At 52.5% G+C, this 16,936-nt stretch overlaps 1 protein-coding gene across 1 annotated transcript in view; it reads left to right on the forward strand.

Moving 5' to 3' along the window:
* Positions 1-2,942: 2,942 nt before the first annotated feature.
* The window catches only part of LOC138355884 (uncharacterized), a 42,273-nt gene continuing 28,279 nt past the window's right edge, over positions 2,943-16,936 (forward strand). The window contains exons 1-2 of the mRNA XM_069311436.1: positions 2,943-3,074; positions 4,319-4,386. Of these exons, the coding sequence (XP_069167537.1) occupies positions 2,943-3,074; positions 4,319-4,386 (200 nt within the window). The remainder of the gene's footprint in view (positions 3,075-4,318; positions 4,387-16,936) is intronic.

Consider the following 16,936-nt stretch of genomic DNA (forward strand, 5'->3'; position numbering starts at 1 on the left):
CCGGTCAGAGGGAAGATGGCATCCGGTCAGAGAGGGGAGATGGCATCCGGTCAGAGCGGGAGGAGCTGGCATCCGGTCAGAGGGGGGAGATGGCATCCGGTCAGAGGGGGGAGATGGCATCCGGTCAGGGCGGGGGAGCTGGCATCCGGTCAGAGGGGAGGAGCTGGCATCCGGTCAGAGGGGAGGAGCTGGCATCCGGTCAGTGGGGAGGGGGGAGCTGGCATCCGGTCAGAGGGGGGGAGCTGGCATCCGGTCAGAGGGGAGGAGCTGGCATCCGGTCAGAGGGGGGACCTGGCATCCGGTCAGGGCGGGGGAGCTGGCATCCGGTCAGAGGGGGGGAGCTGGCATCCGGTCAGAGGGGGGGAGCTGGCATCCGGTCAGAGGGGGGGAGCTGGCATCCGGTCAGAGGGGGGGAGCTGGCATCCGGTCAGAGGGGGGGAGCTGGCATCCGGTCAGAGGGGGGGAGCTGGCATCCGGTCAGAGGGGGGGAGCTGGCATCCGGTCAGAGGGGGGGACCTGGCATCCGGTCAGAGGGGGGGACCTGGCATCCGGTCAGAGGGGGGGAGCTGGCATCCGGTCAGAGGGGGGGAGCTGGCATCCGGTCAGAGGGGGGGAGCTGGCATCCGGTCAGAGGGGGGGAGCTGGCATCCGGTCAGAGGGGCAGGAGCTGGCATCCGGTCAGAGGGGCAGGAGCTGGCATCCGGTCAGGGCGGGGGAGCTGGCATCCGGTCAGAGGGGCAGGAGCTGGCATCCGGTCAGAGGGGCAGGAGCTGGCATCCGGTCAGAGGGGCAGGAGCTGGCATCCGGTCAGAGGGGCAGGAGCTGGCATCCGGTCAGAGGGGGGACCTGGCATCCGGTCAGAGGGGGGGAGCTGGCATCCGGTCAGAGGGGCAGGACCTGGCATCCGGTCAGAGGGGCAGGAGCTGGCATCCGGTCAGAGGGGCAGGAGCTGGCATCCGGTCAGAGGGGGGGACCTGGCATCCGGTCAGAGGGGCAGGAGCTGGCATCCGGTCAGAGGGGGGACCTGGCATCCGGTCAGAGGGGGGACCAGGCATCCGGTCAGAGGGGGGAGCTGGCATCCGGTCAGAGGGGGGACCTGGCATCCGGTCAGAGGGGGGAGCTGGCATCCGGTCAGGGCGGGGGAGCTGGCATCCGGTCAGAGGGGCAGGAGCTGGCATCCGGTCAGGGCGGGGGACCTGGCATCCGGTCAGGGCGGGGGAGCTGGCATCCGGTCAGGGCGGGGGAGCTGGCATCCGGTCAGGGCGGGGGAGCTGGCATCCGGTCAGAGGGGGGGACCTGGCATCCGGTCAGAGGGGGGGAGCTGGCATCCGGTCAGAGGGGGGGAGCTGGCATCCGGTCAGGGCGGGGGACCTGGCATCCGGTCAGAGGGGGGGAGCTGGCATCCGGTCAGGGCGGGGGACCTGGCATCCGGTCAGAGGGGGGGACCTGGCATCCGGTCAGGGCGGGGGACCTGGCATCCGGTCAGAGGGGGGGAGCTGGCATCCGGTCAGAGGGGGGGACCTGGCATCCGGTCAGAGGGGGGGAGCTGGCATCCGGTCAGAGGGGGGGACCTGGCATCCGGTCAGAGGGGGGGACCTGGCATCCGGTCAGAGGGGGGGAGCTGGCATCCGGTCAGAGGGGGGGAGCTGGCATCCGGTCAGAGGGGGGGACCTGGCATCCGGTCAGGGCGGGGGAGCTGGCATCCGGTCAGGGCGGGGGAGCTGGCATCCGGTCAGAGGGGGGGACCTGGCATCCGGTCAGGGCGGGGGACCTGGCATCCGGTCAGAGGGGGGGAGCTGGCATCCGGTCAGAGGGGGGGAGCTGGCATCCGGTCAGGGCGGGGGACCTGGCATCCGGTCAGAGGGGGGGAGCTGGCATCCGGTCAGAGGGGGGGAGCTGGCATCCGGTCAGAGGGGGGGAGCTGGCATCCGGTCAGAGGGGGGGAGCTGGCATCCGGTCAGAGGGGGGGAGCTGGCATCCGGTCAGGGCGGGGGAGCTGGCATCCGGTCAGAGGGGGGGACCTGGCATCCGGTCAGAGGGGGGGACCTGGCATCCGGTCAGGGCGGGGGAGCTGGCATCCGGTCAGGGCGGGGGAGCTGGCATCCGGTCAGAGGGGCAGGAGCTGGCATCCGGTCAGAGGGGGGACCTGGCATCCGGTCAGAGGGGGGACCTGGCATCCGGTCAAAGGGGGGACCTGGCATCCGGTCAGAGGGGGGACCTGGCATCCGGTCAGAGGGGGGACCTAGCATCCGGTCAGAGGGGGGACCTGGCATCCGGTCAGAGGGGGGACCTGGCATCCGGTCAGAGGGGGGACCTGGCATCCGGTCAGAGGGGGGACCTGGCATCCGGTCAGAGGGGGGACCTGGCATCCGGTCAGAGGGGGGACCTGGCATCCGGTCAAAGGGGGGACCTGGCATCCGGTCAGAGGGGGGACCTGGCATCCGGTCAGAGGGGAGGGCTGGCATCCGGTCAGGAGGGGAGGGCTGGCATCCGGTCAGGAGGGGGGGAGCTGGCATCCGGTCAGAGGGGGGGAGCTGGCATCCGGTCAGGGCGGGGGACCTGGCATCCGGTCAGGGCGGGGGAGCTGGCATCCGGTCAGAGGGGGGGACCTGGCATCCGGTCAGAGGGGGGGACCTGGCATCCGGTCAGAGGGGGGGACCTGGCATCCGGTCAGAGGGGGGGACCTGGCATCCGGTCAGAGGGGGGACCTGGCATCCGGTCAGAGGGGGGACCTGGCATCCGGTCAGAGGGGGGAGCTGGCATCCGGTCAGGGCGGGGGAGCTGGCATCCGGTCAGAGGGGAGGGCTGGCATCCGGTCAGGAGGGGGGGGGTGAAAGATGCACAGGTGATAGCGTAATATCTTAATGATAGCAGTCCTCTGGCCATCGCAAGTCTGGTAATGATGAGTGCCACTGATGAGAACAGATTTTAATTAAAGATTGATGGAGCTTGAAGATGATGGAGCGATTATAGATGGAGGCTGCGAAGTCTCCCACCAGACGTCAGTCACCAAGGATGCTGATGCTGCATCTCTTAAGATCTTCAAGATGAAACATGACCAAGATGCTGCCACGGTGAGAGGAGATGGTTGATGGGGGGGGGGGGGGGTAGTTAGGTGACCCAATTATATATTTACCAAAGTTTGGTAATGTTGGTTAGGTAAGCAACGTTAATAAAGATAATCATAATAAAGGTCAAAAAAATTTTATTCAAGAAAAAGCATCCTTCTCAAAGAGGGTGGGAAATGGGACTTAGTATTCCTGTCTAAGTCTCTAAGTGCCTCTCTCTTCAACTGTCTCATGGAACATTTCATCAAGCTCAAGTTACGAAAAGCCAAACTGCTTAAGTATACAGACTACTTTGTGGTCATTATCAATGCCAAAGGCGCCAGGAACCTTGCACAAAACTGTCTAGAAGTGAAAATAAACAGCAAAATAATCAATAAAACCAAAGCAATGGTCATTAGAATAATAACTCATGAGTGGGAACTCAAATTGAGTGGGTTACCTCTTAAATACCTGAGAGTCATAATAGACAGCCTGTTGAAATTCACTCAAGAAATTGAATATCTTCGGCCACGCAGTGAAGCCAGAAACTCAGTTTTGGGCTCCCTGAGCAGTCTTAGAGAGGGTGCATCTCTACCAGTACTCAAAATGCACGACGTTCAAACAGTTAGGACACTCACTGACTGTTGCAGGCGATGAGTCACAATAACGTGGCTGAAGTATGTTGACCAGACCACACACTAGAAGGTGAAGGGACGACGACGTTTCGGTCCATCCTGGACCATTCTCAATCGACTTGAGAATGATCCAGGACGGACCGAAACGTCGTCGTCCCTTCAACTTCTAGTGTGTGGTCTGGTCAACTGACTATGTTGTTCCTACTCTTACATCCCGCAGTGATAACCAATGGCAGAAACTGGAAGTGTCTCAAAATGATGCCCTCAGAACAATGCTGGGAGCATCTATATGGACGCGTCGAGAGAACCTTAGAATGGAAACCAACTTACCAGCCTTAGAGAACAGGATCAAACAAAGGATAGCCACCATAACAGCACAACTTGTTGGAACCACCGCCAGACTGTCAATCAAAGATAGCTTACACAGATCGCTCCACAGAAACCTTCAATATAGAACAAGCTCATGGATGGATAATCTGGTCAAAATTCTAGAGAAAGTGGACTTGAAATTGACCATTAAAAAGAAAGGAGATAGACCATATCAACACTTTCGGCAGCGTTCTCCATGGTAAGACTCGAGTCTAAAGATAATCATTGAAGGATTACCAGTTTAAAAAATCAGCATGTGACCCGCAGAGGCTCAAAGCAGTCATAGAACGACAAATGGAAACCATCTCAAGACCCAGAACGTTCTGGGTCTTGATGTGAGTCGTTACGTAACGACTCACATCTTCACAGACGGATCAGTTGATCAAGAAAGAGGTTCTGCTGGGGCAGCAGTTTACACTACCAACCATGAAGCTTACTGGAGCATGAATAGTGGGTGCTTAACATTGCAAACAGAATTATATGCCCTGAAGGAGGCCATAAACTATACAATTGAGAATAATTTACATCATTCATACCGACTCTAAATCTTCGCTCCAGGCATTGTTATCCAGTCAGCACAGAGATAATATACAACTCCTCACAGAAATCCAACATATAGGAAAAGAAGCCCATAATCTAGGGCTGTCAATCACCCTAAATTGGATTCCAAGTCACATTGGCATAGATGGTAATGATAAGGCAGACTCACTAGCAAAATCTGCCACTGCTCTACCTGTTGTACAGGTTCAAATACCTCCAAGTTTCTCACAGATAAAGGAGCAAATCATTAAGAAAATATTCTCAACTATCAAAAGTCGCCACAGAGCCAAAGTAGCGGAAGGAAGATCCACTGTGATATGGTACGAACAAGCCACTGGTTACTCCTCTTTCAAGCCTGGCAAAAAGATATCCAGAGACATTGCAGTAGCCATACACAGACTCAGACTTGGTTACAAGTGCTGCTGGGAGGTAATGAACCCAATAGTTAAAGAGTGTCACATCTGTGAAACAGAAGCAGAGGCGCCACTATTGCACTACTTACTGGAATGTGAAGCTACTGAAGCCCTGCGCATCAAACTCAACATTAATCCAACGACAGCAGCTGCATTAGATGCACATTCCACCTGCATTAGATGCACATTCCACCGCGACTACAATGATTAGAAAAGCCGTGTAGGAATGGGACTCATTAGTGAACATTTTGCATCTACATCACGCCACCAAGATAATGTTATTAAAACAAGACTAAAACCAGGGAGATAAAACAGAAGCGAAATAGCAACAGGGAAAAAGGAGGAAACCCCACCTCCAGTTAAAACTTTAACCCAAATATCACAATAATAAAATTAACGCAAATAACCGAACTCAATTACGGGATCACCATAGCCCGTGCTACATGGACTTTTTGTTCCGAGTAGCTAAATCTAGAACAAGAAAAACAGAACAAAAAATTTGTAAGTAGCACGGGCTATGGTGAGCCCCGTAGTGGCCTTACCTGGCACAGGAGCGGGGCAAGTAGCACGGGCTATGGTGAGCCCCGTAGTGGCCTTACCTGGCACAGGAGCGGGGCAAGTAGCACGGGCTATGGTGATCCCATAGTGGCCGTACCCGCCACAGGAGCGGGGCAAGTAGCACGGGCTATGGTGATCCCATAGTGGCCGTACCCGCCACAGGAGCGGGGCAAGTAGCACGGGCTATGGTGATCCCATAGTGGCCGTACCCGCCACAGGAGCGGGGCAAGTAGCACGGGCTATGGTGATCCCATAGTGGCCGTACCCGCCACAGGAGCGGGGCAAGTAGCACGGGCTATGGTGATCCCATAGTGGCCGTACCTGCCACAGGAGCGGGGCAAGTAGCACGGGCTATGGTGATCCCATAGTGGCCGTACCCGCCACAGGAGCGGGGCAAGTAGCACGGGCTATGGTGATCCCATAGTGGCCGTACCTGCCACAGGAGCGGGGCAAGTAGCACGGGCTATGGTGATCCCATAGTGGCCGTACCTGCCACAGGAGCGGGGCAAGTAGCACGGGCTATGGTGATCCCATAGTGGCCGTACCTGCCACAGGAGCGGGGCAAGTAGCACGGGCTATGGTGATCCCATAGTGGCCGTACCTGCCACAGGAGCGGGGCAAGTAGCACGGGCTATGGTGATCCCATACCCGCCAAACACACACCGAAACTACGACGTTGATACAACGTTCCAACAAGCTTTAACACCTCCTAACTAGTTATAACAACCAATATAGCAAGTTGTAACAACGTTCTAATATGTCATAAACACGTTAAGCCAAGATGTAACAACTTTATTACAAGTTGTAACAAGCGGAAAATAGAGACAGTTTCGGTTTGTGTTTCCAGGGTAGTGGCCGTACCTGCCACAGGAGCGGGGCAAGTAGCACGGGCTATGGTGATCCCATAGTGGCCGTACCTGCCACAGGAGCGGGGCAAGTAGCACGGGGTCCCCAAACGCATACCACCAACGTTAACACCGCGACAACTAAAGTTCTCCCCCCATAAATCCCCCCAAATCCTTACAAGTAAGTTTGCCTCACCAGCAGAAAGGCCGCTACACGTCTGTGCTCTGGAGATAGCAGCGGGGATATCACGTCGCTATCAACTGTTGCAATAGGTTGGTTGGTAAAGATTCGCTACTTGGAACAAACAGTTCCAAGTAGCACGGGCTATGGTGAGCCCGTATGTTGCAATAGAGCTGCAGGAAGAGGCTTTTCCACGAGAGCAGACAGAGGGCGCCCTCACCATCTTGAGTTTATCTTGAGATGATTTCGGGGTTTTAGTGTCCCCGCGGCCCGGTCCTCGAACAGGCCTCCACCCCCAGGAAGCAGCCCGTGACAGCTGACTAACACCCAGGTACCTATTTTACTGCTAGGTAACAGGGGGGGGGCATAGGGTGAAAGAAACTCTGCCCATTGTTTCTCGCCGGCGCCTGGGATCGAACCCAGGACCACAGGATCACACAAGTCCAGCGTGCTGTCCGCTCGGCCGACCGGCTCCCAAAGGACCTGGTGACCCAGAGGGGTGACACAGGAGGACACCCCATTTGGACTCGTGGGGGAACAACAATGGGGAGTCGACGAGTTCACAAAGTGGGGAAGTTTGGAGCATGTGGAGGAGGAGCTGTGAAACCCTTGAGCACAGCACAATTTTCACGTGACGCCGCTAGTCAAGTCCAGCGTAAAATCGGGGCTTGAGACAGTTTGACAGCCGGCAAGATTTGACGGACTGCCGTCAAAGGCACCACCCCAGCCTTCCCATGTGACTAATCTTGCTCCACACCCACCCAACTACGCCACAGCTTAACAGTCATTTATGCCTTTTATTTATATATATATAAGAATTCTTACATTCTTGTAAAGCCGCTATCAGGCGTAGCGTCTCGGGCAGGTCTTTAAGCTATCAGGCGTAGCGTCTCGGGCAGGTCTTTAAGCTATCAGGCGTAGCGTCTCGGGCAGGTCTTTAATCTTAATTTTCCATGGAATACGACCCGCTAAATCTGTTAACAACCAGGTACCCATTCATTGCTGGGTGAACAGAGGGGTACAGTTAAGGATTGGCGCCTAGGCAATCCTCCCCGGCTAGGATACGAACCCAGGCCAAAGGGCTCACGAAGTGCTGGGCGAGAGCGATACCAATGCGCCATAGGGACTTGCTTTGCTATTACTGCTATGTACAGGCATGACCTACAGTCAGCAAATTGGGGATATTTGGCCAAGATTCCTGGCAGTACATCATTATGGATGGAGTAGTTACACATTTCTTAAACTTCATTCAGAGAAGAATTGCTCAATTATGCGATTTTTTCGCCTTTGAATTACATAGTGACAATGAGAATAGTTCTGCTGACAGAGTTTGCATTTAAGGTCTGCATCAGCAGATGTTACAAACTGCCAGAGGTACTTGTAGCCGAGCCTAAGCCTAGCAGTGGTAACATCTAGACGTCTGCTAACATTATTGGATGACCCATAGACGTGCGGGTCTTCCTGCATAATAGAATGATGATAGATGGAGCAACTGGTGGGAATATCACTTTGCCTCAAGTCTACGAGACTGTGATGATGTTCCCGGAGTACTGCTGCCCTCAGGCTGCTCAAAGGCAGTCCAAGATGGTAACAAGTCCCTCTTTACCAGCAAAAGTCTTGGCTAACTCATCAGTTCTATCATGCATTCAGAGACCAATATGGGAAGGAATCCACAGAAGACAAACTCGGACTCCATCGTTGGTTATTTCAGCATATCTGTGTCCAACTTCAGAGACAAGACCTTCACAGGAGCTGAGCTGAGCCGAGACGCTGAGCTGAGGAGCTGAGGGCAGTCAAGGATGACAATTAGAGACAACTAATGTGTCAACTCTGTAGTGATCAACTACTTTGAGTGAAAGGATTATGGGAAACAATTTTGTTAGGGGAGTGGAGGAGCAGTTATTTACCTGCACCTTAGCGCCGCACACTAAGCTCTATCTCCCCTCCCCTCCCCTTCCCTTCCCTCCCCTTCCCTTCCCTTCCCTCCCCTTCCCTCCCCTTCCCTCCCCTTCCCTCCCCTTCCCTCCCCTCCCCTCCCCTCCCCTTCCCTTCCCTTCCCTTCCCTTCCCTTCCCTTCCCTCCCCTCCCCTCCCCTTCCCTTCCCTTCCCTTCCCTTCCCTTCCCTTCCCTTCCCTTCCCTTCCCTTCCCTGACAACATTAAGACGACCCCTTACACCCGGCAGAGGGCGGTCGACCCCTCTCACAAAATATGGCCGCTTACACTCCCATATTTTGTCCAACCATGTGCCCCGGGGGGGCTGGCCCCCTGAACCCCTGGTGCAGGTGAACCCCCACCCCATGAACCCCAGGCCCGTCCTCCCCACCCCCTGGTGCTGGCCCGGGTTCGATTCCTGGTCGACACACAAATAAGCAAACTTTTTCAACTGATACCTACGTTCAGCTAGCAGTAAATAGGTACCTGGGAGTTAGACAGCTGCCACGGGCTGTATCCTGGCGAGTGTCTATGATGTAGATATGACAAGGAACTAAAATAGTATATTAGAAACTGACGGTTAGAAAGGCGGAGTCCAAGACCTAACACACTGCTCCTGCAGGTATCAAAGGTTAATAGACACACCGCACCACGCACATTAAGTGAAAGCGGTTGGGCAACAATCCATCACCCTGGATACTCAAATCAATAACAGGTTTAAGACAAGTTAAAACTCCTAAAGATGATCTATTAGCAATCACATCATGCTTGAAGGACTTGAAATCATGCCTAACGAGCCTACTAGAGTTGTATGATAACAAGCCACACAAGGTTAAGCAGACTGTTTGTATCTGCTCACTGCAGACACCGTCTTATCGACTGCTGTATAAACTTGAGAAGCAGGCAGGAGTAAATGACCCACCACTGACATTGATAAGAGGTTATCTTGAGGTTATCTTGAGATGATTTCGGGGCTTTTTAGTGTCCACGCGGCCCGGTCCTCGACCAGGCCTCCACCCCCAGGAAGCAGCCCGTGACAGCTAACTAACACCCAGGTACCTATTTTACTGCTAGGTAACAGGGGGGCATAGGGTGAAAGAAACTCTGCCCATTGTTTCTCGCCGGCGCCTGGGATCGAACCCAGGACCACAGGATTACAAGTCCAGCGTGCTGTCCGCTCGGCCGACCGGCTCCGGAGTACCTAACAGATAGGAGTCAGAGTGACAGTAACGTACAAGTACAAAAGTGTCCATTGAATTTATTGCCAATTTGCAGTGTTGCCAGACAGTACGATCAGTTAGTAACATGTCAATTCTTAGCTGTATTTAAGAATTTGAACTTGGTGATTGACTAAGTAGTAAGCGATCAGTTGGATAATTATTTATAGATTATTGTAAGTATTTGGACAGAAGACATTAAAGAATGTGGACGGTTACGGTACGATATTTTTAACAACGCTGCCTGGAGAGGCCAGCACATTCAGTGCGGTCATGACAGTCTACGAGGAAGGTTATGTCGCTTCCGCCAGCCTTATTTTCCCCATAAATGACTACCTAACTTGACATCTAATAGACTGACCTGACCTCACACCCCCAGCAGCTGGTCCCAGGAGAGAGATGAGCAGCATTGCAACCCCCCCCCCTCTCTATCCAGATGCCTCATCTTCTAATCACTATTCCATCTTGAAGGAGCATCTTTAGACTAGTGTCATGCTCTTGATAAAACACCGATTAAAAGTACTCAAGATGACCAAACTACTCCATTGCACTCATGTTGCACACGAGAGTTCGAGTGGCTGCCACAGCCCTTTCCACCACATGCAACAGTCATGCCTCCGCCATGTTAGGTCACATTAACTATTCATTTTCACCCGACTCCTGCAGGAGTTACTGCGGGTGACAATATTCAAGGGGGGGCAAATCCCCCCTTAAATCCCCCCCCCCCCTCCTTGGGGGGGCCCCAAACGACTGTCTTATCTCCTAAATATTTCTTCCTTCTACGGATCTCTTCATTCATTTCTTTCATTCCCTTCAATCTTGCTTCCCTTCCCATATCCTGCCCCCTCCCCCCCCCCCTTATCCTGCCATATATCTCAAAATTAGTACTGATAATTACCTATCATATGTGTAATTATTTGTAATTACCTGTAATGATAATTTGAATAATATATTAGCAAGAAAAAAATTACCTGTACTGAAATATAATTTATTATATAAAATGAATATAAGGGGTACCACCTCTGGTGCAAATGTAGGTAATATAATATATATATATATATATATATATATATATATATATATATATATATATATATATATATATATATATATATATATATATATATATATATGTTATTAAATATGACCGAAAAAGTAAGATTAATAATTCTAACACGAATTTTCTCAATATTTCTTATGTTTCTGTTTTACTGTCGATGGTAATTGAAAAATCAATTCTCCAAAATTCATTTTTATTTCTAGTCTAGAGAGAGGGGGGGTGTAAAGGTAGGGAATTATCAAGTAAAAACGCCAAGACACTATACACCACTTGGAAGGGGTCAGGATAAGGCTTTGGGACGGGACGGGGGGAAAGGAATGGTGCCCAACCACTTGTGGACGGTCTCGGGGGATTGAACGCCGACCTGCATGACGCTAGACCGTCACTCTACCGTCCAGCCCAAGTGACTGGGGAAGATTGACAGAGCAGGAGAGGCAGCATCACAGCGAATACCATTAGGCCACGGGGGACATGGATGAAAGTTTGAGAATCTAATCAGTGAGAGATTTTAGAAAGTTTTCTTTTACCGTGAGAGTAGTGAGAAAGACTGAGTGAACTAGAGGAGCAGATTACGCTAACTATTTACAAATATAAAAGTAGGAGTCATTAAGCCACCAACGGCTTGAAAGGCGGAGACCAAGAGCTAAATCTCCAATGTTTGGTACACAATCTGTATATTATTCTAGCGTGTGTAGCTAGTGCAGTTTCCCATAGTATCCCCTGGCTCCGTTTTCTGTGAGGCCACAACCCGATATCTTGAGATGATTTCGGGGCTTTAGTGTCCCCGCGGCCCGGTCCTCGACCCGGCCTCCACCCCCAGGAAGCAGCCCGTGACAGCTGACTAACACCTAGGTACCTATTTTACTGCTAGGTAACAGGGGCATAGGGTGAAAGAAACTCTGCCCATTGTTTCTCGCCGGCGCCTGGGATCGAACCCAGGATCACAAGTCCAGCGTGCTGTCCGCTCGGCCGACCGTCTCCCAATGTATGTATATGTATGTGTATAAAGTATATATGGAAGCTGATCAGAATTACATTTCACCTTTTTAAATGCACATTAATGACTATGTAAAAGACACATCGAAAAATATGTAGGGCATACGTAAATCTGAGTATATATGTATTTACATATGTAGCTTAACCTAGCATTTTAAAAGCACTACAATCACCTTCTGTGATTCTTCATTAAACTCCTGAACTATATGTTTAACTGATCTCTAACCCTGTCCATGGAGGACAGAAGAAAATGTATATATGCTGGTTAGCAATGTAAATGCCTGGCCACGTCTGTGGTAGAAAATAATAATAAAAAAAACGCCAACAATCGACGTAATTAAAAATGAAATCGGCTGGCGAAAGTGATGTACTGTCGCGTTTTCTGTTTTGGGTTCTCTGTCTGGCTTCCGAATAGATACAGACATTTACTTGGATTTTACCCTTTAAATTTTACCCTCTACCCTTCCTATCCCATCCCTCCCATTTCCCCTTCCTTTACCCTCCCCTCTGGACCGACCCAGACCATCCTATGTTCATCCCGTACTCCAGTCCGTTCACCCTGTAAAGTTGGGTGAGGCTAGGCCCATGAATGCCTCCATCCTTGAACAGACAGTCAGACACACTCGTACAGACACAGAGGGCCTGGTGGCCTGGTGGATAGCGCGCAGACTCTTAATTCTGTGGCGCGGGTTCGATTCCCGCACGAGGCAGAAGCAAATGGGCAAGGTTTCTTTCACCCTGAATGCCCCCCCTGTTACCTAGCAGTAAAATAAGTACCTGGGTGTTAGTCAGCTGTCACGGGCTGCTTCCTGAGGTGGGTGGGTGTGTGTGTGTACTGTGTGTGTGTACTGTGTGTGTGTGTGTGTGTGTGTGTGTGTGTGTGTGTGTGTGTGTGTGTGTGTGTGTGTGTGTGTGTGTGTGTGTGTGTACTGTGTGTGTGTGTGTGTGTACTGTGTGTGTGTGTGTGTGTACTGTGTGTGTGTGTGTGTGTACTGTGTGTGTGTGTGTGTGTACTGTGTGTGTGTGTGTGTGTGTGTGTGTGTGTGTGTGTGTGTGTGTGTGTGTGTGTGTGTGTGTGTGTGTACTGTGTGTGTGTGTGTGTGTGTGTGTGTGTGTGTGTGTGTGTGTGTGTGTGTGTGTGTGTGTGTGTGTGTGTGTGTGTGTGTGTGTGTGTACTTTGTGTGTGTGTGTGTGTACTTTGTGTGTGTGTGTGTGTGTGTGTGTGTGTGTGTGTGTGTGTGTGTGTGTGTGTGTGTGTGTGTGTGTGTGTGTGTGTGTACTGTGTGTGTGTGTGTGTACTGTGTGTGTGTGTACTGTGTGTGTGTGTACTGTGTGTGTGTGTACTGTGTGTGTGTGTGTGTGTGTGTACTTTGTGTGTGTGTGTGTGTGTACTGTGTGTGTGTGTGTGTGTGTGTGTGTGTGTGTGTGTGTACTGTGTGTGTGTGTGTGTGTGTGTGTGTGTGTGTGTGTGTGTGTGTGTGTGTGTGTGTGTGTGTGTGTGTGTGTGTGTGTGTGTGTGTGTGTCTGAGGCCGACCAACGGATCAGTAACTACTTCAAGGAGCACCTCCACCCCCCTCGCTTCAAGGGGAAGAACCCTTCAATCAACACAAAGCAACTCTTGCAACTTTCAAGTGAGTCTGTGGAGCTCCCTGCCCAATCGCTCCTCCTAAGATCTCCCAGCGTCAAGAAAACGGTCAATTTAAAGTAGTCTCTCCTAACCTGCCAGAGGACCCTCAACAGAAAACGGGACAGTACGTCACTTTCGCCAACCGCTTCCGTTTTCTAGTACAATTTTTTGGCCTTATGTGACGTATAGGAGAGAAAAGCGACGTTCTTTGTAGGGAGGGACGGGCTGTCGGGAGGGACGGGCTGTCGGGAGGGACGGGCTGTCGGGAGGGACGGGCTGTCGGGAGGGACGGGCTGTCGGGAGGGACGGGCTGTCGGGAGGGACGGGCTGTCGGGAGGGACGGGCTGTCGGGAGGGACGGGCTGTCGGGAGGGACAGGCTGTCGGGAGGGACAGGCTGTCGGGAGGGACAGGCTGTCGGGAGGGACAGGCTGTCGGGAGGGACAGGCTGTCGGGAGGGACAGGCTGTCGGGAGGGACAGGCTGTCGGGAGGGACAGGCTGTCGGGAGGGACAGGCTGTCGGGAGGGACAGGCTGTCGGGAGGGACAGGCTGTCGGGAGGGACAGGCTGTCGGGAGGGACAGGCTGTCGGGAGGGACAGGCTGTCGGGAGGGACAGGCTGTCGGGAGGGACAGGCTGTCGGGAGGGACAGGCTGTCGGGAAGGACAGGCTGTAGGGAGGACAGGCTGTAGGGAGGACAGGCTGTAGGGAGGACAGGCTGTAGGGAGGACAGGCTGTAGGAGGACAGGCTGTAGGGAGGACAGGCTGTAGGGAGGACAGGTATCTGCCCCCTCCCCTATCTCCTGCTGCTTCTGTTCACCAGAGAACTAGGACGAACACTACACTATCAAGAACATTTATATTAAACACAATAACATTATCCTGCTGATATCTAGACTTGAAAAATATTTTTGACTTCCGTTTAGCATTACAGGAACGTGGTGTATAACCTGCTGCCAGCCATCACAGCCTGCTGTACCCACACCAATGATCACAAGGCTCCCCCCCACACACCGAGGCAGGTATAAGAGGGCCCTCACAGGGACGACCAGGCAAGCACCAGGAAAATCAATGACTTGAATAGTGATCTGTGACGTAACTTGAGTCTTGGACGTCATCCAAGGAATGTTGCGGAATTTGCCGCCGCTGCGGGCACTTCGAACCGCAGCGGCAGTCGCAGCGGCTGCGGCACCGGGTCGGGCCGCAAGAATGCGACCCGACGCGGCCGCAACAAACCTTGCAATCATCAAATCTCCGCTTTTAGCAATTTTAGATTGAGAGCAATTTCACCCAAAAAATTATGCTAATCGCGTAATTGTAATCGTACGCTAGTCTGTCTGTCTGTGTCGTCACTCCCCCCCCTACCCCCCCCTTCCCCACACCCCCCATACCCCCTATCACCCCATCAACCCCATCCCTCTCCCCCCATCACCCCCTCCCTAACTGAACAAGATTGACTATCTCCCGCAGGTATCTCTTCTAAATTCATTGTTTGACATTGTCCTGTAGATACGGGGTGTAGGGGGGGGGGGGGTGATGGGGGGGAGTGGGGGAGGGAAGAGACGTTAGGCCTACAGTGCTCCCCCCACACTCCCAATTATTCTGCCGTTATATAATATGAATTATCCTCTTCTGGCAAGGAAAGAGACAGAGACAGAGAGAGAGACAGAGAGAGAGACAGAGACAGAGAGACAGAGACAGAGAGACAGAGACAGAGAGACAGAGAGACAGAGAGACAGAGAGACAGAGAGACAGAGAGACAGAGAGACAGAGAGACAGAGAGACAGAGAGACAGAGAGACAGAGAGACAGAGAGACAGAGAGACAGAGAGACAGAGAGACAGAGAGACAGAGAGACAGAGAGACAGAGAGACACAGAGACAGAGAGACAGAGAGACAGAGAGACAGAGAGACACAGAGACAGAGAGACACAGAGACAGAGAGACACAGAGACAGAGAGACACAGAGACACAGAGACACAGAGACACAGAGACACAGAGACACAGAGACACAGAGACACAGAGACACAGAGACACAGAGACACAGAGACACAGAGACACAGAGACACAGAGACACAGAGACACAGAGACACAGAGACACAGAGACACAGAGACACAGAGACACAGAGACACAGAGACACAGAGACACAGAGACACAGAGAGACAGAGACACAGAGAGACAGAGACACAGAGACACAGAGACAGAGACACAGAGACAGAGACACAGAGACAGAGACACAGAGACAGAGACACAGAGACAGAGACACAGAGACAGAGACACAGAGACAGAGAGAGAGAGACAGAGAGAGAGAGACAGAGAGAGAGACAGAGAGAGAGACAGAGAGAGAGACAGAGAGAGAGACAGAGAGAGAGACAGAGAGAGAGACAGAGAGAGAGACAGAGAGAGAGACAGAGAGAGAGACAGAGAGAGAGACAGAGAGAGAGACAGAGAGAGAGACAGAGAGAGAGACAGAGAGAGAGACAGAGAGAGAGACAGAGAGAGAGACAGAGAGAGAGACAGAGAGAGAGAGACAGAGAGAGAGAGACAGAGAAACAGAGACAGAGAAACAGAGACAGAGAAACAGAGACAGAGAAACAGAGACAGAGAAACAGAGACAGAGAAACAGAGAGACAGAGAGACAGAGAGACAGAGAGACAGAGAGACAGAGAGACAGAGAGACAGAGAGACAGAGAGACAGAGAGACAGAGAGACAGAGAGACAGAGAGACAGAGAGACAGAGAGACAGAGAGACAGAGAGACAGAGAGACAGAGAGACAGAGAGACAGAGAGACAGAGAGACAGAGAGACAGAGAGACAGAGAGACAGACACGGAGACACACAGAGACACGGAGACACACACAGAGACACAGAGACACAGACACACACAGAGACACAGACACACACAGAGACACAGACACACACAGAGACACAGACACACACAGAGACACAGACACACACAGAGACACAGACACACACACAGACACAGACACACACACAGACACAGACACACACACAGACACAGACACACACACAGACACAGACACACACACAGACACAGACACACACAGAGACACAGACACACACAGAGACACAGACACACACAGAGACACAGACACACACAGAGACACAGACACACACAGAGACACAGACACACACAGAGACAGACACACACAGAGACACAGACACACACACAGAGACACAGACACACACACAGAGACACAGACACACACACAGAGACACAGACACACACACAGAGACACAGACACAGACACACAGACACAGAGGAAGACAGGAAATAACCCATCACTTTCGACAAAGACAGGTGGAGGGAGGGTAAGACCACCCAACTTCCCCACTCCCAAAAAAATACAAATTAAGGGAAGAAAATGACACAGAAAGAGGAGAAGGCGAAGAAGGGAATTATTGAAGAGAAGGGAAAGGGAGAGAAGATAGGAGAGAGAGAGGGAGAATATGTAGAGAGGGAGAGAGAGAATAGGAGAGAAGAGACAGCACTCAGG

The sequence above is a fragment of the Procambarus clarkii genome, chromosome 6 (genome assembly GCF_040958095.1).
Source record: "Procambarus clarkii isolate CNS0578487 chromosome 6, FALCON_Pclarkii_2.0, whole genome shotgun sequence".
Taxonomy (NCBI): Eukaryota; Metazoa; Arthropoda; class Malacostraca; order Decapoda; family Cambaridae; genus Procambarus; species Procambarus clarkii.